The sequence below is a fragment of the Apteryx mantelli genome, chromosome 19, assembly GCF_036417845.1.
Source record: "Apteryx mantelli isolate bAptMan1 chromosome 19, bAptMan1.hap1, whole genome shotgun sequence".
Classification (NCBI taxonomy): Eukaryota; Metazoa; Chordata; class Aves; order Apterygiformes; family Apterygidae; genus Apteryx; species Apteryx mantelli.
In genome coordinates this window covers 10,319,543-10,341,150 of record NC_089996.1, presented here as the reverse complement: position 1 = coordinate 10,341,150, position 21,608 = coordinate 10,319,543, and the positions used below count along the sequence as shown (strand labels likewise).

The following is a 21,608-nucleotide window of genomic DNA, read 5'->3' as shown; positions in this document are numbered from 1 at the left end:
GCTCTCCTAAATGTATGAAGCGTTTCCACCTCTCGCTGAGAGCGTCTCTGCTCGTGGCAGCAGCACCGCAGGTCCGGGGCAGGAAACAAGGGTTCCCAGCCGCCTCCGCAGCGGCAGCCTCCGCGGCCGAGGGGAGCGTCCCCAGCCCTCGCCCGGCGTCAGCAAGCCGGAGCAATTAGCTCCCCTTCCGGAGGGAGAAACCACCGCAGAGCCAACTGTCCCCAAAGGCGGTCAGGGCTAAACTGGGTGCTTGGCAGGGTGGTGGGTGCGAGCAGGGCCGGGGAGATACGGCAGTGCTAGGGGACAGGGTGGCAATTGGGAAAGGAAGAGAAAGGAAAAGAGGAGAGCAAGAAAGGAAAGTGCTATTTGCTCCTGGTGCCCCGGGAAGGAGGTTTTGCACGTGCTCCTTGTCCACAAGCAGCGTGCCGGGGGAATACCCACTTGGCAGCCCATCACAATTGCACTGGGCACTTCCAGGATCGCCTCCTACATTTGATTCCATCTCCATCTCCTGTGCGTGCCTACACGTGGTGCTCTCCGTTCGCCGGGCCCGCGCTGGGGTGCAGTGAGGGAAAAGCCCAAACGTCGTCCCTTTGCCATGCCGGTGGCTCTGCTGGGCTGGACATGCCCCAAGTCACTGTGAGGATGCTAGATCCTGGGGACAACGTCCTTTCCTGACCGCTGTCCCCACCTGCCTTGCCCCAAAGTGACTCCTGGCACTGCTGGGTGCGGGGCGAAGGGCACTGCAGCCCCCGCAGCCCCGGGATCCCACGGTTACTCACTGGCATAGCAGTTCCCGCCTGCCCCCAGGAAATCTGGCTCTTTCTCAAGGGTTGGTGCGGGAGGAGGGTTTTCCAGGGTATTGCCTGCTCGGCGTTTCTGAGAACAGAGCCACAGTCGCGCCTCAGCTCAGCTCAGGGTTCTGCAAAGCCGGTATTGGCATTCAAAGATTTTTTTTTTTATTATTTGCTCTATTAATGTAAATGGAGAAGTGAAAACTATCTACGACAAAGGGAGGGAGAAACCCATGCCGCAGCTTCCTGTTTCCAGGCTGGAGCATGGGTGACTAGAAGGCACCTCTGACGTCACCCTCTCCTTGCTTTGCCTGCCTGGAAGATCCCACCCCGTCCGCCGGTAGTTTCCGAGCTTGCAGCGAGCTCTATAAGAGCGAGATGCAGGTCTGGGGAACCGTAGTCCTGGAGCCTGCACATGGCCTCGCACCCTGAGGCTATGCTGCTAGCTGCGATGCTCATCCTTTCACTCCCTGTGAGTATTTGCAGAGAGCTGGGCTGCTGGGGAGGACAACATCCCACTGGGGTTTCAGTAGTCAAGCTTCTCCTTCAAAGTGCTTGATGGGGAGGAGAGCTCAGGACCCTGGCAATAGGATGGTAATAGAGCGTTTAGCTTACTGCTTCGCATCAGGGTTAGGGAATTAGCAACAGGACGCTGCTACCTTGCCACGCACGATGGGAGGGCAAGGATGGCTAGAGCTTTCAGTTTCCTGGAGCACATCTATCTCAAAAAGCCTCCAACATGGCCATGAGCCTTCGTGAAAGGCCTCCTGGTAGGCAAGGGCTGAATGAGTCCAGGGCAGCAGAGCAGCAGCATGGGGATGGCGCGGGGAAAGGGGTTCAGCTGCCGACCGTTTTGCGGAGAGGGAGAGCGCCGGCGCCGAGCCCCTCGGCTTGCAGGGCACTTCTTTGGCAAAGACGTTCTGCTGTGGCTTGTAACTGCGGACAGTACAGTACCACCTCCGGGAGAAACGCTCTGCTCTAAGGAGCGGGGCTCCTGGATTTTGGTTTTGGCCGAAAAGCACACGCAGAGCAACTCCTCCTGAGCGAGTCTTCAGCTGGGCTGCACGGCTGGGAGCTGCAGCAGCGCAGACGGGGGCTGAGCGGTGTGTCTGTATCTCGGGGTGCTGTTTGTAACCCAGTTCTTGGTGTGTTCATTGGCAGTGTGTCTACCGATGCAAACTAGAGCAGACTTCACCTTCGCTTCCTACATGCGAGCTGCAGGGACTCCAAATTCGAGTGAGTACACAGCGCACTTCCGGAGAACGCAAAGACTGTACAAAGGATAAAGGTATCAGATAGGAACCAGAGGAGAAACTCCCCTTACTGAAAGACATCCTATCCCACACAGGGGTTCATACTGTGAGAGCCAAAGGAAGGTAAAAAGTCCTTTCTTAGACATCAGGACTAGAGATCCATTGCATCTCCAAGGAGATCACTGACTGCAATTACTGTAATCCAGCACAACAGTTCTTCCTCTAAAAAGGAAGATTTAAAAGGAATCCTAAAACCAGGGCAGTGAGTAGACTCAAGTTTTGCTTGCATACATCAGACTTACCCCCAAGGTGATGCCCCGCAGGGCAGAAAGAAGCCAGTGCACATGCTGACACCAGCCCCAACAGCAGTTTGGGCAAGGTGGAGGTACTATCTGGAAAGACGCTACGAAAAGGCGACAGCACTTCAGGGTGGGCCCAAATCTTCAGGGTCTGACGCTAACAGTCTCATGTTTTTTTCTTTCAGAATCCAAACACGAGCCATGGGTCTTTTTCCCAACTGGTCTGCTTCCATGGGTAGAGCCCACGGCCCAGCTGGAAGACCTGATATCAGCAGCGGCCTTGCTGACACTTTGTCTCTCTCCCTTTTACACCATTTCTCCCCGTTTACTGAAGAAAGCACCACCCTGAATGTCAAGGCCCAGCTGCTAGCAGTGCTTGGGAAGCGTTGAGAACAAGAAAGCAGCAGGGGAGACAGACGGGAGAGTCCGTGACACAGCATGAGCAGCAATGTTATCCGCTCTCCAGCTGGAGTGGGACACTGCAGCCGGGCAGGCAAGGGAGCTCTGCTCCTCACCTTCTCGATGCAGTGTTTCATGGTTGGGAGGTACCAAATAACTCCCGTAAAAACACTGTCCCAGGTATGTTCTGCTTTATACTTCTGATGGGACAGGAAGTTTGGTATTCCTGTAATATGCTTGCTGTCTTATCTTGTCCAAAACAACAAAATAAAGAACGCTAAATATATTTTGGAAAAGTTTCTTTTTGCGGTTCAGAACGCCTATGAGAGCCCTGGGAACAGCGCTACCTTTTTCCAGACAGCTGCTGGGAGCCATTTCCCATTCAAAGCCTCATGCTGTAAAGCTCCTGCTCTTTATTTCAAGAGTTTCATATCAGCTGTGTCACTTCACTGGGCTGTTTTATATGACCTAAGAGACCTGAGAATCCAAGCAGAGAAGACTTCCCCTATCTTGGGAAGCCAGGCAAGGCTATTATGACTTAAAATGTCAGTTGTGCTCTTCTGGAGTGTCTTTTCAGGGCCACAAAGTCCTCTGAAATGGCTGCAGCCAAACTGGTTAAATAGACAAAAGATTTTAAAACTTTCATAAGCTCTTAGAGTAACAGGACAGAATTCTAGAAATAAGCATCCCTTCCTCATACCCCAGTATTTCTTCTGGCAAAGAAACAAACCCAAGTGGTGAAACAAAGTCTCTTTGTTTTAATAGATTTAAATAACTAATAACTTTTAATAACTAAAAGTGCCATAAGCACTGTGTCAGAGAGAGACCTTCTCCGCTGCTTGGCACAGGTGAAAAGGAGATGCAAACCTGGCTGGGGTGGGTCCAATTTATCCCTCTCTTGGTTCTGTCTTCCTGAGCTCAGAGCTCAAGATGCTTCTCCATCTGCTCTCTCAACTTGTATTTCTGAATCTGGAACAAAGTGCAGAGAAAAGGAGGAGAGAATCAGAGAAGAGACAGCAAAAACAAATTCTGCCCATCATGCCTGCCCTGCCCCAGCCTGTCTCATACCTTGCCTGAGACTGTGAGCGGATACTGATTCACAAACACAACGTACCGGGGGATCTTGAAATGAGAGATCTGGAAAGAGAAAAACAACAGCTCCACAGCCTGCAAGGAACAGCACATCCAGCACATATGCTGCTTGCGGTACCTACCGCTCGGTGCTGAGCCAGGGCTATGAGGGCTGGATCCCAAGCTGCTCTAAACCACGGCAATTTCCTCTGCAAATTTACAGCAGCTGCTGGGTGGGCTGGTCCGGCAGGGTACTGAATTACTGGGCACACGAGTGGAAGACCTACCTTCCCTTTGCAGAACGCTTTAATGTCTTCCTCCGTGCATTTCTGCCCAACCCTCACTCGGATGCAGGCACAGATCTCTTCTCCCATCCGCGAATCCTTCACGCCAACCACCTGGTTGGGACAGAAGGACGGTGAGCCCTAGGAGACACCCATCTCCTCGCACACGCTGGCTGTGCCTGCAGGGCACCCGCACTGGCCCACGGCACAGGCCCTGACCCGCGTCGCTGGATGTAGGAGCTCTGTGGCTTGGGATGGGGCTGCACTGCTGTAAAGGCAGTCTGAGCTGCTTCATCATCTCACGGGAGCTTTCCACGTGACACCTTCCTCCCAGGAGGACCTCCCTACTGCTTGTCAGAAGATACATGGCAGAGCAGTGTGGGCATTCAGGGCTGCTCTCTCCCACAGACTGTAGCATCTTTCTTTTCTCTGCAAAATCACTGTGGATTAGTCACTGGAGTGAGGGCTGAGTCAGACCAGCTAGGCATGATGTCATCTCAGGTATAACGTGGGCCTGTCGTCATCTTTCTTTGTGACTTTGCTTCTCCAACTGTAAAAATGGGGCAATAGGTTTCACGGCTGACAAGACGACCTGGGAAGCTTATTCAAAATACTTTGAGATCTCCAGAGGAAATTGCAGGAGAGGGATGAAGTAGAATAACCCTTCTAATGGCAGATCTTAGTGGATCTTTCCCTGTGTTATCAGGAGATCAGATCATTTGATGCGGGAGTCAGGCTTCCCAAGCCTGATCTCTCTCAAGTTTGCTTGCACAATTTCTCAAGAGTCCTCTACTGTCATTCCCCGCCTTGAACTGGTATCTCAAAATCCTAGAGACACGTCAGTCCTTTTGAATCCAGGGCAGTGACATAAAGCCCTAGAAACTACATAAACAGGTCTGGTTTGCAACCCATCTGCACTGGGAATATTCCAAGGAGAGATGCTAGCCTGGCGCAGGCGCAACACTTATTTAATAACTGGTTTATTTATGGGGAGACTTGTCTGGCACAAAACCTGGAGGAGAACAATCCCAGCAGATTGGGAGCAGCTGCTAAATGCCACAAATCATTTCTTTCTTGTGAACAGATGAAACTAAGTCTAACTCCTCATCTTCAGGGGCTCATTGGAGGAGTCTTTTTTGATTTCAGAGCTCAGTAATTAATTATCAGTAAAAACTGTCCTTTTAGAGTGCTTTCTAGATAAGAATTTTAGAGAGAGTTATGAAAGTGGATGGGGAATCAAAAAATCAAAGCAGAGTGATGGCTGCCACTTCGCAGGTGTGAAGCTGATGCACCAGGAGTTTGCCCATGTCTATGTGCCCTATGCCAAATATAGGAACAGACCCAGGAGCTCTGCTTGCCCTTTCCATGCCATGAGCCTTTCCCTCCTGGTTACCAACTAAGATTACAAGAAAGGAGAAGCTGAAAACAGGTGAAGACAAGCAGGTCCCAAGCAGCCATCACGGGTGGCTTTGTGTACAGGTTTTCCACTGCATTAACCATCGCTGCTTGCCCACCGCCCTCCCTCCCACTCACCTGGACCTCCTCAACTTTGGGATGAGTGTGGAGAAACTGCTCAATTTCCGCTGGGTAGATGTTCTCTCCTCCCCGAATAATCATGTCCTTGCAGCGACCTATAATTTTGCAGTAGCCGTGCTCATCCAAACTCGCAAGGTCCCTGCAACAACACCACAATCCTGCTCCTATCCCAGCTAGGTGGAAGAATGACTGATCCACCCAGCCAGTCTGATCTGAAGGCCAGGTCAGAGCATCTGGAGGGGAAAGCTGAGATGTCCCCTGCCCATGGATGTACTGTGCTTTCTGAACCCTGAAAAGAAAACTCCTGTGGAGATCAGAGAGTTTCTGTTACAGCCAGACACTGTCATCAGCAGCAAAACATCTGGTTTGGGGAAGAGGATTCCTTCCATGGTCGACCCTATCTCCAGCATATATCCCCGCAGTCCTTCCCCTCTCAGAGGAAGGGCACAATTGCACCAACAGTGAAGCAAATATCCCCATCTCCAGAGGCAGTTCACACTGAGGGCTATGTGCTAAAGGCTCTTCTGAAGTTCATGGAGATGGACTGATGGATCAGAGAGCTAAATTTGTTCTATTTTCCCTACTTCGGAAATCACTGCCAAACCACTCATGTACGTATATGTCCCCATCCATTGACACCCTACAGGACAGGCTTAGAAGAGAAGGGATGTTTCCAGACTCACCCAGTCTTGTACCACCTATCATCAGAGACCACTTCACTTGTTTTGGCAGGGTCATCCCAGTACCCCAGCATGACGCAGTAGCCGCGGATCTGAAGTTCCCCAGGAGTGTTTAGAGGTACAGACTCCCCTGTTGCTGAATCCTCAATCTTTGCCTGCAATGGAAGAGAGCCAGGGCCTTCAGGAAGCTAAGCCAAGCGTTATGACACAGACCAGCTCCAGCAGCAGAAAGGGAGGATGAGCTGAGGTCTGCTGTGAGCAGAGAATGTGGAGCAGGTGGGAGGGTCACGTTCACCTCTGTGTGGGGGAAGATGCATCCCACAGTCTCAGTTCTTCTGGCAAAGCTGTCATTGGGGAATCCCATGAAGGTGACAGGGCTGTTTTCTGTGGTCCCATAGGCAACCTGCAAATACAAGAAGAGAAACATTCCTCAAGGGGAAAGGAGACAGCACAGATCTAGGTCTGGGAAAGATGAAGCTAGCGATGAGCACAAGTGAGAACTGGGGTGGAAGGAGGATGTTTCCACAAGTCATTCACATCACAGGCAAACACTTTGCTCTCTTGGCCCTCTAAAGGGGATTTCCAGATACTCCTACCAGCATGAAAAACTTGTCAGGCAGACAGGAGGCTCAAGCGCCTGAATGGCACAGCTTTGCTCTCCGACCTCCCACCATCCAAGGCACTTTGGGTGTCATTTACTCTTGATAACCCACCTGCTTTTCCTAGAGAACCCCAGGGTTTGCCCTACTCTTTTTTTACCTCTGCACATCTCCCCGAGCCCTCTCCTGTTTACTCCCTACCATCTCTGCCAGATATTGGTTCTGCCTTTATGCCCTTGCAGCCATCTACTCAAGCTGTGCTCAGTTCACCTTGCATCTTCTATAGCTTGGGGTACATTGGACATCAACCTTGGAAAAAATCCTGGAGCCAGTAGCGGGCTCCTGTGGGAGACAAGTCCCCCACCACAGGGCTGTTTGCTCCAATTCCCTTTGTGCAGACATCAGCTCCTGTAACCCTTGTAAAGGCATCACGAGGCTGCACAGTGCTCAGTGCAGCTACTTTTACGAACCAAAAGCATCACAGCAGGACAAAGGCTTCTCACTGCTAAAACTCTTTCACTGCTAATCCCAACAGCAGGCTCTGAGTTACTTCAGCTGAAGGTCACTTCTCCTCGGAGGAAAATTCCAGCTCTTTAAGCCCAACTCAGTGGTCTGCCGAGTTCACCAAGTCAGAGACACCAGAAGCCAGGAATGAGGTGCTCTGGGAAGCTCTGGGCTGCGGTTCACAGTGCTGTTCCTGCAACAGCTGCTTCATCTCCCATTCCTGGGAGCTGCATTCCAGTACTGGGACATGCCAGAGTGCTTTTCTGATCTCTGCAGTCCTCTCAGTACACCACGTGCTGTCACTAGTGGCTGCTTTGCTGGGGGAGCATGGCTGGGAAGGGACCGAAGCAGGAAGTATTTGCTCCTTTCTCCTCTGCATCTTCAAAGACAGATACATGAGTCTCTGTGAACCGTCAAATCAGACAGAGGTTGACCATCTTCCTACAGCCTTGGCACACAGATCCGGCTTCTGCCTTTAGAAGCAAACTTTGCAAAGGACCATGCTGAGGCATCCTGAGCAGGCCTGGGGACTGGTGGGAGGGCTCAGAGCTTTCAGCAGCCTGCAGCAGCAGAAGGATCTCATGTTGGGCACAGGGTCTGTTGTAACTTTTGGTGCTCTTGTTTGACTACACTGGGGTCAGCCTGAATCTGAACGGGTGATTTGGGGGAGCCTCTTCCTAGCCAGGGATCTGGAGGAGATTGTCTCCAGGGTGCTGCAGGGACCATCTGGTGAAAAACTATGCTACTAGTAGCCTGGCAACCCAAAGTAGCGACTGTAAACAGGCTTCTCCAGCCAGACATAATGATAGCTTAGCAGTCGGGGAGGAAACCTACAGTGTTTAATGCTCAGAAAGGATTTCTTTCCCACCTGCTAATAAGAGTCCTGTGGCTGGATCAAATGACTGATGAGACACAAATCCAAGGTCTTAAACACATATTTAAAAAATCCCAATGCATGTGTTTTTTTGTTTTATTCTGGTGGAGGAACTGGAGTATCAGTCCCAGGATCCTGGCCAAATCCTGAGTCAATCCTTTCTGTCTCTCCAAATTGCTCTAGCAGTTTAATTGGACGCAGCAGTACGCAGCTCCGCTGCAGGATGTTGCTGTGGGTGCTGTGGCACACCAGTCTCCCCCAGACACCTGGTAACATGCTGTGTACCACAAGCTCAGCTGCATACCTCGAGCACTAGATGTCCCATAAACACCCTCAGTAAGAGAGATAGCATGGCCAGGGTTGCCAGAAGCACCACGTCGAAGCACTGCGAGCGGCATAGTTTGAACAACCTCAGCGAAACCAGTGCTTCCCAGCTCAGCCCAAAGAGCAACGAGGTCCGAACCTCTCACCTTTAGCCTCCCGTGGGGACTGCTGCCCGAGCTCTGCCTGCCCCTCCTCGGCTGCCTGGGGCCAGCCGTCCTCCCTACAGCCAGCAACTAGGATGTTGCTCCTGATTTTTCCAGCATAGGATTTCTTCTCTCTTTAGATATTATTTTCCTCACTTGCGTGCTTTGGATCTAGGCAGTGGCTAAGGCAAGCATCGTGTCAGTTATGCTGTCCTTTCTTTTCCCTCATCTGACACGTGGCGTTTTCTGTAATAGCTCCTGCTTTCCAGCCCAGCCACAGCTCAAGTCAGCACGGGATGAAACAATGCTTGCACAAAACCCCATGCACCAATTTAAGGTTGGAGATATCCATGAAGATTCATAGTTTTCAAGACCCAAAGGGACATTTTGGATCATCTAGTCTTGTCATCCTGTATAATTCAGTCCAAAGAGCCTCACCCAGTAATTTCTGCATCAGATCCATAATTTCCACTGGAGCCATATCTAGTGTCAAGGCAAAGATTTTAAGAGGCAAGGAGTCCAGCTAGGACTCTTGGCTTTGAGAGGAGCTATGGAGAGTACAGAATATAACTGACTGTAAGTCCTCTTTCACTATGAGGGCCACAAATGACCTACCAATGCCCAGCAAGTTGATCAGTCCTGCCATCAGGGATGACAAGGATAGCTCCAAAACAAACTGCTTCCTAACTTATTCCTGGTGACAAGAGTTTCATTCTTTGTGAATCCTAAGCCTCTGTCTAAGCTGGAAATAAAAAGAACATCTTAATAGAACTGTGTGTTTTTTAAAGCACATTTTAAAAACATTTCCTGCTAATGCTGTTTAAACACCGGCCACTGTGGAACAGGCAAAACAGCTTGAAGAAGGCAGCGTCTAAAAATTAAAAATAAAGTAAAAACAATGAGACTCCAGCCTCTTTGGTAAACATTTGGGAAGCAGCCTGATCTGGTGGGTAGAACTGGGATTCTGAAGACCCTGGGTTCTTCCCCACCTGCGCCACTTATTTACTGCATCACTTGGAACAAGTCACATCAGCTCTGTGTTCCTGTTTTCCCAACTGTTCAATGGCAATAAAAACATTAATTTCTCTCTGCATTCAACTGCTATTAGGAGGTTGCAATGAAAAGGCTGACTTTAGAACTACATTACGCCATGTAGGGTTACATGGGGTAGAGTTGGAGTGGAAGATCAGGTCCACAGAAGGGCATGAGATCCTTAGAGGAAAACCCACCAGCCGCAAATGGTGGGCAGGGATGCCCCTCTTCACCCCCCTCTGGTTCTGTTGCACTGGAGAATGATGCCAAGATTTGAACCACCAAACTAAAATGTAGAGAAACTGAGCTTCACTGAAGACAATACTGGCCTCGGAGAAGAGACGCAAATTGACTGTGAAATAATAGGGATTTTCAGACTTCAAAGAGGGTGTAATGAACAACAGAAAGCAGACAAGCAACCCAAGAGATGTGCTAAGGGACCTCTAGCTGGCTCTTTGAACCCCTCTCACTGTAACATGTCGGATGGATTTAATTATCTCTAAGCCCATGCTGAGTGTTTTGTCTGCCTCAAATATCTCCACTGAAGTCAATTCCAGCCCTTCCCTTGGCAGCCAGCTCCAAATTGTTCTTAGCTCAGCAATGATCCTTCCTCATTCAATCATTCACTACAAAGATCACCCCAAGTTTTCCTGTCCTCTGGGGATGTGTCTTGTTGCTTTGGAGCTGTTCTGCTAGCCCAAATTGTATTGGAATATTCCTGAACCCTCAGGTCATCTTTACTGCTGCAAAAACAACTTCTGATCACACTAGCCCTATGTCACACTGCGATTTCATTTCCTTCTACAGCAACAGTACCATCTTTGTGTCAAAACATCAGGACACAAACAAGCAGGTTTTGTAGGACAAACCTCCAAGGGCGGCCACCCTGCTGGCATTTCTCCCCATGCGGAGAGCTGCCAGACAGTCCCAGTTTGGATGGGGCTTAAAATGTTCCCAAAAATATCAGGTGCCCAAAGCACTGTCTTTGTGTTGTAACACGCAATGGCTTTGCCTCGGGAGGAGGCCGCTGCGAAAATGGCAACCCAGCCTGCCCAGTCCAGAAGACTGCTGCTGAAAACTGGCCTCCTGTTACTGTACAGCCAGGACAAACTGCTCCTCATGGCCCGGAATTAAAGCTGCCTCTCTTCTTTCCAGGCTGAGTAGCTGTCTTGAGGCTCGCAAGTATTTGCCCAGCCCTGCCAACATTTCAGAAATGCTGCCCAGTGGCAACCAGCAAAGGCATGTGCAGTTACTTGCTATTTTATCAGCAGCTTGATAAATGTTTTTTGCTCTGCAATTATTCTCCCTGGTACTGGGGTGGCAATATGTTTGGGAGAAGTAGAATAAAAAGCAAAAAGAGAGAGGGAATTTGCAGCGACAGAGTGCTTTGGAAAGGTGGAAAAATACTGGTTTGGGGCATCTGAAAGCTCCAAGCTGCTGGAGAAGGAAACCCGGCAAAACCCTAGGCACAAAGGTAGTATTCCCACAGACTTGGAGAGCTCAGCCCCCACTGCAGACATGTCTAAAAGTCCAGTATCTTGATGTTTCCATGCTGTATGATAAACTACCATTTTAAATGTTTTCATAGCATGTTCCCATAGCTTGTGCAGCTAGTGAAACCACCTCCTCATCAGAGCCTACCTAGCAATGAGATGGGATGGGTAGGTCTCACTTTGGCTAAGGATAAGTAGGGAAGCTGTCACCGAGTGGGGCTGATTTTCCATTTTGGGAAGAGAGAGGACTCATGGCTGGGGGCATTTGGGAAAGTCAGAAGTCTCCCAGGGATCAGAAAGGGGGTGGGAGCAGAGCGGGCAGACATCAACGGGGAGCCAAAGTGGCACCATGTCACTGGGCCCAGGCCATGCTGCCCTGGAAGAAAGCAGTCGAAAGGAAGGAGGTGCACCCACCACCACCTCGCCACGCGCTGCAGACAGCCTGCGCCCTCGCTGCTCAGTGCAAGGCACCCTTCAAGCATGTGAAAAAGAAACGGTAAGCCGCGTCTGAGCTCAGAGCCCCAAACACAACTGCTGGGATGCTTGCAGGTTGCTGAAGGCCAGGGATTTCTCAGGTACTGTCTGGAAGAAGGGGGACCCTGGACTCCCTCTGGGGCTCCCTGTTGCTCACCAGGGCCCCCCAAACACTGTCTGGAGGGTTCTCTGCACCACAAACAGCCCTCCTGGGACACTCAGGGCCACGTGGCCTCGCTTGCGCCTCTCCCTGTCCTGCTCCCTCCCCACCACCCGGTGCCAGGGAGCGGCAGAACCTCCGTTCTGCAAGGGCTCGTCCCGAGCGGGATGCCATGGGCGCCCAGGGCACCTCCCCAAGCTGGTCTGAGCCCTCTCCGCCAGGCAACAAAAAGGCCTGGTCCCCAAGGCCAGCTACACTAGCGTTGCTCCGCTGGCTTCAGTGAGGTCATTGCCAGTGTGCGCTGACCTACAGACCAGATCTCGATTCCCCGCAAAATTACAAAATTAGGCTTGAGTGGACAATGGAATATTTCAAACATGGAATATTTCATGTGCTGCTGTCTTCATGCAACAGAATTGCTAATACTAACAAAAATAAAGACGAAACATGGAAAAGACCATCTCCAGTGTTGTATCAAAACAGCTCTGACCTGCAGCACCAAAGCAACACCCCAAATCTATATTCATACTGTTTTTTTTAAAAACAGTGTATTTATTTGCTTAGCCCACAAGGGCCTCCGAGAAGGAGAGGAGGGGAGCCAAGCATTTGCAAATTACTAGGCACCGTGAATGTTTGCAGAACTGTTAATCAATTAAGAAAGAGAGGATCGTAGGATAATCCTGCCTCTTCTGAGATGTCCCAGCAGCTCTGCTCCCGGGGGGTGTGCGAGGCGACGGGCTGGCCGGGGCTCAGCTCGCTGTGGTCTCCTGCCCCGGCAGAGGGAACACCGACACTGCTCCCATTGTCACCACCGGACTGCAAGCCACCCACGAGACATGAGCAGGGACCAGGCACGCTGGGAACTTTTGAGGATCGCTGCGCGTTTGCTGGCCAGCCTTACTCATCCCCAGTCAAGGCCTGCGAAACCCGGGGAGGGAATGCCAGACCCTGCCAGCGAGTGGCTCAAAACACAAACAGCTGGGAGCCCAGGGGCCTCTCCCAGAGCCAGGCGAGGTGCCAGTTGTGGAAGGTGCCAACTGGCTCCTGCCACAGGAATGTGCTCACCGAGGCATAGAAATCAAAAACATTAGGAGAAAGAACTTCCTTTTATTAAACATTTGTGCCTGGAGGAACGGAGCTGAAAAGCAGACACTCAGTAGCTCAGGAGCACTGCCCTGCTGCCATCGCACAGCAGGACCAAAAATGACACAGCATCCACTTAACCTGTGCTGCACCGAACAGGCTGGCTGGGAGCCCTCCAGGGCAGAAACACATCTTCCCACCTTGCACTAGCAGAGCGTTGTAGCAACTAAATCACAGCATCTTCACCCAAAAAGTACAGGCCTTACCCGAGTTCAGAGCGTGACTACTCCGGCCACACCATATCCATGCAGGGGGATGGTCCCTGTCCCCCAAAACCTGCAATCTCAGCCAGCAATCATATAAAGGGTGGAGGAAAGGGAAGCACATCCTTAGAGAATGAAAGGAGAGAGGATGGTTTGAAGTTTGTACAGTTTAACTCCAAAAGGGGTCTTGTTCCAGAAACACACGCGGTCTATTAGATCTATTTATGGATGGAGTCTGCAAGGCCCTCACTACCTTTTTGCTCCACTCTGACTCACACTGGAAGAAATCTCTGCAGAAATAGTAAGCTGTTAGCCAATACTTTTTATATGGGGATGGCAAAAGCAAGTATCAGAGTATCAAGCATCAAGCGCACTCAGCGAGGGAGCACAGATATGCTACCTAGATTCAGTGTCCAACAAAAACAGGCTGACTTTTAAATCTTACCAATGCATTACTCCTGCACAAGTACGGCTCTCAGATAACTTTCAGGAATTGCTCAACAGATGATTTTGAGCGAGACTAAGGCAGTCAAACCTGCTCAAGAAAAATCAGTCAGTGGAAAGAAAAAGATGATTTGGGGGGATGATTTTGTTTTTTCTTTTCCCGTCATTCACCCAGCTGCTGGTCTGAGTCTTACTAACAATCTACACTGACAGGGCACTGAGTCCTGATCAGCCTGGAGTGACAAAGAAGGAAAACAGGGAGGTTTGGGAGCCACCACACCTGACCATTGGGGTGGCTGCTGAATCTATTGGTCAGGCATAAGCAAAAATGTCTGGCAGCATTATTTTGACCAAAGAGTTTTGAAGACTACAGTAACGACAGTAGTAAGCGCTGCAGCAGGTCCATACAGGATGAGCCTGTAGGTCCTACAGTAACAGTACGTCTCAGGAGACAAGGCAGGGAGGATCACTTCATGCTGAAGTGAGCGGCGAAGCCCCAGCTGTTCACTAGCAGGGCGTTGCATGTCAGGACTGACAAATATTGGAGGACTGACATGGCCTGGTTTGCACCAAGGTCCCGCATTACATCATCATTCAGCCAATCCCATCTGCCCCACAGGCTCATCAGAACCTAAATTCACACCCCAGAAGCCCTCTCTCCCCCAAATTAGTCATGCAATAAGGAGACCATTCAAACCGACATCTGCCGAGGCGCATGGGCTGCCAGGCAGTTTGCATAACACCGTCTGGAGCATGCTCAGTGGCGCTGGCTAATTCCTCCTTGCAACAATGGAAAAACCCAGAAATCTCTGTGAATAAGTCAGTCTGTGTCCTAAGTCAGCCCTTGGATTTCCTCCCTTTCTTGAGACTGTCTCGCCTCTGCAAAAGCTCCACTGGGGCTTTGTAGCCAGCCTCAGGAGCAGAAAATTCAACAAGCTCACAGTTATGTGCTCGGCTCTCAGCTGTTGCTGCAGCCAGGAACTGGCTGGAAACCAGTTCAAAATGTTCCACTTCCAAACCCCACCCCACAACTCCTCCTGGATCGCTCCCTTCACGCTCACAAAAGTGGGCACCCAGGCTATTAACTGCTTTGCTTTATCCATTGCTATGGGGAGAGCAAGGGACACCCCTGCGGTTAACTCGCCTCTGCATAATGACTCCGGCAACTGCTGCTCTGAGACAGGCACCAGCGCAGGCCCCAGTCCCCTCTCTGACAGCGATTTCATTGCTTTGCTACCAACGCCCATGCCTTTCCCCGTCCCCAGCCTCACCCCGGGAGCCACAGGCATTACCAGCCACCACATCTGAGCCAGGCATGAAGCAGTGCACCACTGTCCTCCCGGCTGCTCTTCCCCCAGCCGTGCATCCACCAGCCTGTGCCCCATCGCATCCCTGCAGGCTCTGCCATTGCCCATGCCACCGTCCAAGGCAGCGGCCACTGCTCCGTAGCGCCATGGGCTGAGAAGAGCTCCCTCACACAGACGGGCCTTGCATACAGTCTCTCCTCTTCGGCCTAGGAACTCTCCCCACCCACAGGTCCCCAGCCTGTGGCCAGCTCCAGATGTCTCACCATCTACTGTTCATAGGAAAGGCACAATAAAAATTAAGAATATCTTTGCATTTTCTTGGTCAACTCCTAGGTACAATCCAGATCTGGAAAACTTCAGCTATGATTTTGCATTGCAAGAACAGCTACGGTGCTGGCAACCATTGGCATGACCCCATATTGCTCCCATCCTCCCCAGTCCCTGCTCAGGCAAACTCCTTCAAAGCCAGCAAGAGACAGAGCCCCCAGGAACCGTTCCTCTGAAAACAGGAAGAGATGCTTCTCCCAAACCTAGGGTAACGTACAGCCCAGGAGCCTGCCAAAAGCTTCGGCACAAGGTAGCTGGGAAGTGCAGCAGTGGTCCCTGCTATGCCATCCCAAGGCTGCCATTCAAGAGGAACAGGCTCTTCCATCCTCACTGATAAATCTGGGCACACTCTGCTCAGCAGGCATTGAAGAGATTCCCCAAAGAGCAAGTTTGCATTTCTTCTTCCTGACCATTTACATCCTTGCTGTAGAGAGGAAAAGTACCCTTGCACAGCCACTTCTGCAGCAGGGCCAGGCAGGACCGAGGACACTCCACTGCCTGGTGCCAAGGGGTTAAGCTCACAGTAAGTTCCCAAAGTCAGTTGCTTCCAACTGGCTGCTGCCTGCGGTTTGTGGGAAGGGATTTTGTTTTTTAATAACATTATAAATAGGGCTGTGTTCAGCATGCTGCAAACCCAGTCACTCTCTCTCTCCCAACCATCTCCCTCCTCCTCCTGCTTCTTCTCTTCCTGCCACACTAATTCCAGATCTGACCATGCATCGGTCAGGTTTCTTCCTCAGTATCCTCAGCCTACTGGCATGCCTTGCCTCTATCCTGCAGGCATGTCCCCCAAGCTGCCACTGTCACGGCGGAGACCTGCAGCATGTCATCTGCGACAATGCTGGGCTGCGGAAGATCCCCAAGGTGCCTGAGCAAACGCGGCTTCTCAACCTGCAGAAGAACAACTTCCCCGTCCTGCCAACCAATGGCTTCCGGGAGTTGAAAAAGCTGGTGTCCCTTCACCTCCAGAGCTCGCGTATCAAGGAGATCTCAACTGGAGCCTTCCGGGGGCTCAAGAACCTGGTCTACCTCTATCTCACTGACAACCAGATCAGTGTCATAAAGCCAGGAGCCTTTGATGACCTGTCTGAGCTCACCTACCTGTACCTGGACCAGAACAAGATCCCAGACTTGCCCAAAGGGCTCCTCTCCCCTCTGGTCAACCTTTTCATCCTGCACTTAGGCAGCAATAAAATCCAGGAGCTGAAACCAGGGGTCTTCAGTGGTGCTAAAGACCTGCGCTGGCTCTTCCTCTCCGACAACTCCCTCACCAACCTCCTGCCTGGGGCGCTGGAAGATGTAGAAAACCTCGCTGTCCTCCACCTGGACAAGAACCAGCTGAGCAGCTACCCTGTGAACGCAATGAGTAAGCTGAGAGTGCTGGAGGAACTGAAGCTTTCTCATAACCCGATTGAGGTCATCCCTGACAATGCCTTCCAGTCCTTTGGGCGTTACCTGCAGACACTCAACCTGGACAACATGAAACTGCAAAAGGTGAGTCCTTTCCCTTTGTTTCAGATAAGTAACACAGGGCTTGATTTTCTTCTCCTTTACAGAGCCCTCAGTTCACTGTTCCTCCCCAAGAGGAGAAGAGGGGATCCAGGCCTGCCGGTTGGCCTCACTAGCCAGCTGATAACCTCTGACAGGGTCCAAGTGAGGGATGAGAGAGAGAGGTACTCCACCCTTCAGCTGGGTTGCTTTATGCAAAACCAAATTATCTGGGGCTGATCAAACTCCTTGGAAAGCACCAGGTTCCCTCCCAAGCTGAGGTTACACCAGTCATTGAAAAAGGTATTTGGGGTGCTCCAGGACAATTAGCAACCTTCCAGCATCCCACGCACATGACATGGGATGAGAGGCAAGCATCTGCTTTGTACATAAGGCGTTGAAGGGCACTGCCACCTTGCAGAGCTGAACTGTTCTTCCTCCTTAATTCAGCCTTGGTACCTGTTGCTAGTTAGGAGGAAGAGATTCCTCTGGAGGGACTATGAATAGCAGCAGTTTCTTACTCATGCCTTTCAGACAGGTAGGCATATGAACCTTCACCTCCCCCATGCCTTCCAACTTTACACATTATAAAGAAAGGTTTGTTTATTGATGCTCTCTCAAGAGGAACTCTTGCAGCATCTTACAAAGGGGCCCTGTTCCTACCAGAGAGGAGGAGGGACATTCAGGTATCCTGGCAAAACAACCCCCTTCTTTTTCTGGGAGAAAGCATGATCCACAGGCAGGAACATCACGCTCAGAGAGCCACTTGAAGTAGGACCCCTGAAATACTAGGCAGCAGTGCAAGCACAGAAACAAGTGCAGTACAAGAAGGGCAACATCTTATGGCAGCCTCATGTCCTACATGTACCCTACGGGGCTGGAAAAGGAGGGTGCTTTCACAGGTGAAGTAGAACAGTTCTCCCTGGGATGATCCTTTGCTAAAAGTGCAGAGACGAAGCACATCCAGGTAAGGCAGGATAGCACTTCACAGCAAAGCAAAACCCACCATGGGCCAGGAAGATGTGATGAAAAGGGAATTTCTTAGCAACAAAGAGCAACTCAGAAGACCTCACAGGGATAAGCAGAGCACCTGTAAAGAAAAGGACAGACCTGTTGAAAAATGCCAGTAACAGAGCATGGCATTTTCGAGGGGAACGCAGCATCCCAAAATGCCAGGCTCAGAAACCAGAATTACGGCTCCGCAGCCCAGGTGTAGAATGATACTATCTAAAACAGTCTGGTACAACCCAGTCAATACTTGAGCCCTTGTCCATTCTCAGCAATATCCTCTTCAGGATTGGAATAGCCAAATTCAATATTTATAAACTACGTGCTGACCTCCCTAAGGAAGACCTTTATACATTGGATACTTAGACATGATATCACATCACTTTTGTGAGACTCAGCTTTTAGGCACTCACATCACACACAAGTCAGAAGTTTACAGTTTAAATGTGGTACAAGATGTAGAGGCATCAGAGTCCCACATCTTGTGTTGAAGAAATTTGACTAATCTGTGATGCTGGGATGCTCCAGAGAAGTGTCCTTAATTCCATTAAAGAAGCACCTCAAAGACTTGACATCTCTGAATCCAGTCTTAGGTAGGAATGATCTGGTCAACTAGAAGATCTCCCACATTCATATAAGAACAGAGTTTGAGGTACTGCATTAGTATCTATCAATCCTTATTCTGTACATCAAGACTTCTAGCTAGATGTACACGATTCTTTTTGATGGTGTATGCAGCTTCTGCCCAGTCAAGCAAAATACCTTTCTTCTTTCCTAATCTTCTAATCCGAAATAAACTCCAGGATCATCAGAGTTTGAGGAACTCAACACAACATTAAAAGGCAGCCAGTTAAGTGTTTCTCTGTATGAGACAGTGGAAAGGATCCTAATACCCCAACAAAACTGCAGGGGTTTGCATAGAGATTTATAAGGATTGGTCAAAAAGCTAGTGTTAACAATTCTAGCCAGAAAAAAAGGCTGCCTTCTCTATGGTGACTACCTATAGATGGGGCCTTTAAAGGCTCTTCTGCAGCTGGGAACCTCCTTTCCTCCCCTATAGCTCAGTAAGACACCAGTTTACTGGATCAACTCTGACAGAGGTGGCCTTTACAGCTTTAGGGCTTACTTTTTTTTTTTTCTCCCACAGAAAAAAAAAGCTCCCATACCAGCTCAGTTTTCTCTTCAAATCTTCAGAAGGTCTCGTATCCAAATGACCAATAAGTGAACTTTGCACTGCTAGAAGACACATAATCATAGAAGCCGTATGACCTAGGAAATCACTATTGAATACTCTAAATGCTGCTGATATCTTGACTGCAGCTATTTTTCCTTCATAAAAATCTGGTCCTTAGCTGTTCCCTATATGGCTGCAAGATTTTAGAGCTGATCAAGTACAGAACTATTCCACATGAAGCTATCCCAGTTTAAATCACACTCATGCAGAACAAGAAGAGTTCTTAGGCCATTCTGCAACTCCAGAACTACATAGTTTCCCTCATGCACAATCTTCCCTGTTAGCATCACAGACTTGTACTAGTCACCTATAGGAGTACCTCTCATGGAGCAAGACCCACTGTGTAAATCAACAGGAAACAAGGAAATTAAGTCCTTGGAAGTTGCAAGTACATCCCTCACTACACATCTGCTGCAAAAGAAATTCAGGCTTTGCCAGAGAAAGCAAAGAACAACAGTAATCCTCCATTTAAATAGTGATTTTCACTTGGGAAATTCCCCACATTCTTTATAAATACATACTCTGGGAAGAAGCACTGCAGCTGTTACCAGCAGATACCAACTCTTCTCATGAGATGGGGGAGGTAGAAGAAGCTGAGACAGTATGCCACTATCCAAACCAGAACGTGGCCAGGGTGTTCAGGCTAACACCCTTGTAAGAAGTGGCAGGGTCTCCCTGGACAATGTAGGCAGCCAAGGATAAGACAAGACTCATATCTCATTTAAGAGGCAGCTCCACTATCAGCACAGTAAAACCTACCAAGGTCAGCTTAGATTTGGACCACAGAGGACAGCACTGCTCCCTTTCCAACAGTAACTGTAGAGTACTCTGGGAGTCTCTTAAAAAAGCTATAATCCTATCCAACATTGCTTAATTTGGAAGATCACAGAAGTTCACAGCTTAAAATAGTACATTTCCTCTGTCAAGCTTTTTAGCTTAAAAAGAGCCTGAACACACCCTGATGGTCATGTCTGAAGTGTGATTGAATGTGTGAGCTTCTGGCCAGAAATGAAAATGCAGGTTCTTACTCAGAGGGTTTTCTGGTAGATCTAGTGAATCTCCTCTCTACAATGTTGAGAAAGCTTTCCCCCGCTTTGAGAAGGGGGAGGAATGGTTTGCCATGGCCAAGAGAAGCTTGTGTTTTGTCAACAACCCTCTCTCTAATTCATCACATCCAAGGAAGTTTGTGTTGATGCTTTCAAGAGGAGACTTTCCAACCTAAGCAACTATTGACCGAGAAATGCTAGATATGAGGCCTAAGGAAGAGAGCAGAGGGCTACAAAGTAGGGCTTACAGCCAATTTTCTTTCTTTGGTGCACAAAGGTTCTGTTCTGAGTGCGTGAAGCAGGAGAGGCTCTCCCTTAAAACCTACCCATTAACTGTGAAAAAACAGATCTTGCAGCATACAACCCAAAAATCACAGGGAAGGAAAGAGGGAGAATGGAGAGGTTGAGGCGCTGGAAACCTGCCTTGCTATTTCTACCTCACTCTGACGCCAAGCGTAACTTTCCGCTCAGAGCCCACTGGGCATTGCCAAAATCTACAGGCCCTTCAGACGCCACAAACATTCCCTCCTTCAACAGTTCCAGGAGAGAGAAAGCAACAGGCACTGGGAGGAGCTCCAGCCCTGGAAAGGATTATACCTATAAAATATCCTCATTTAGAAAGGAGAAGTATGGTTCACAAACAAAGAGGGCTGCCAGACTTCACTTTATTTAGGGATGTCGTTGCAAAGAACAATCCTGCATGGTTTTGGTATGTAGATCTCCTCAGATAAGAGACTCCGCCACCCAAGAATCCACCTGTCTGATCTCCATCACTGTCTCAGAGCTTCCAGGGACCAGGACTTCCCCTTCCCTTTTCATTCTCTCTTGCTCTCTCCACATTTATGTCACTAAAAGTCTTGAGCAGAGGAACCAAAGTTTTTAACCTGGGAAAACATCTCCCCTTCCCTAATTCAGTGTTGCTCAGCCATAAACCTTCGTGCTTTAGTTTGCAGACAACGCATTTGCTGGTGTGACTGCACTGAAGACTGCTCACCTCGAGAACAACCGGCTCAGCCAGCTGCCCCGCAACTTCCCCTTCGACAAAATGGAGACTCTGACGCTCTCCAAAAACGCCTGGCACTGCAACTGCCAGCTAGCACATCTGCGCAAGTAAGAGACCTCTCACACCTATCCCTCCTTCTTGCTCAGGGTCTCCCTTGGGGCCCACTCAAGGGAGGCCCCCTTGAGCCGAGTGGGCAAGAGGAGACCCTTGAAAACTGCACCCGCGCTCAGCAATTCCCTCTCCAGTCTGCTCTCTCTGCTTGCAGCACGAGTGCCGTCTCTGGTAGTTTGCACCCCTTGTAAGCTCTCGACCTTCTTTCTCCCTGTGTCCCAGGTGGCTGAAAGGCAACCGCACCCGCACTGAGGAGACCTGCTCCACACCAGCGCAGTACCGGGGGCAGTCGATCAGAGACACCCCTGCACTCCGCACCTGCAAGCTCCCCACCAAGAGGTCCAAGAAGGGAAGCCGCCATTAAACATGTAAGAT

At 50.0% G+C, this 21,608-nt stretch overlaps 2 protein-coding genes and 1 long non-coding RNA gene across 4 annotated transcripts in view; 2 read left to right on the top strand and 1 right to left on the bottom strand.

The window, feature by feature from the left end:
• Positions 1-1,032: 1,032 nt before the first annotated feature.
• LOC106500039 (uncharacterized) lies at positions 1,033-3,000 on the top strand. Its single transcript, XR_001295308.2, has 3 exons — positions 1,033-1,266; positions 1,956-2,030; positions 2,532-3,000. It is a non-coding gene; the product is annotated as an uncharacterized lncRNA (long non-coding RNA).
• A 483-nt stretch (positions 3,001-3,483) lies between these two features.
• Positions 3,484-21,608, bottom strand: part of ACSF2 (acyl-CoA synthetase family member 2) — a 40,713-nt gene continuing 22,588 nt past the window's right edge. For both annotated transcript variants that reach the window (XM_067308465.1, XM_067308466.1), the window contains 6 exons: positions 6,612-6,719; positions 6,320-6,471; positions 5,634-5,775; positions 4,104-4,214; positions 3,814-3,882; positions 3,484-3,714 (listed from right to left, as the gene is read on the bottom strand). In XM_067308465.1, coding sequence (XP_067164566.1) covers positions 3,664-3,714; positions 3,814-3,882; positions 4,104-4,214; positions 5,634-5,775; positions 6,320-6,471; positions 6,612-6,719 — 633 coding nt within the window. In that variant the 3' untranslated portion in view covers positions 3,484-3,663. The remainder of the gene's footprint in view (positions 3,715-3,813; positions 3,883-4,103; positions 4,215-5,633; positions 5,776-6,319; positions 6,472-6,611; positions 6,720-21,608) is intronic.
• On the top strand, positions 16,058-21,597 carry CHAD (chondroadherin). The gene is made up of 3 exons (XM_013961723.1): positions 16,058-16,837; positions 21,066-21,229; positions 21,456-21,597. Exons 1-3 carry the CDS (start codon positions 16,058-16,060, stop codon positions 21,595-21,597), a joined length of 1,086 nt encoding a protein of 361 aa, XP_013817177.1.

Excerpts from the sequence above, each read along its gene's own strand:
- CHAD (XM_013961723.1), top strand. The coding sequence starts at position 16,058 with ATGCATCGGTCAGGTTTCTTCCTCAGTATCCTCAGCCTACTGGCATGC. Across the intron at positions 16,838-21,065 it reads ACAACATGAAACTGCAAAAG|TTTGCAGACAACGCATTTGC; the intron begins GTGAGTCCTTTC and ends TTCGTGCTTTAG. Across the intron at positions 21,230-21,455 it reads CAGCTAGCACATCTGCGCAA|GTGGCTGAAAGGCAACCGCA; the intron begins GTAAGAGACCTC and ends CCTGTGTCCCAG.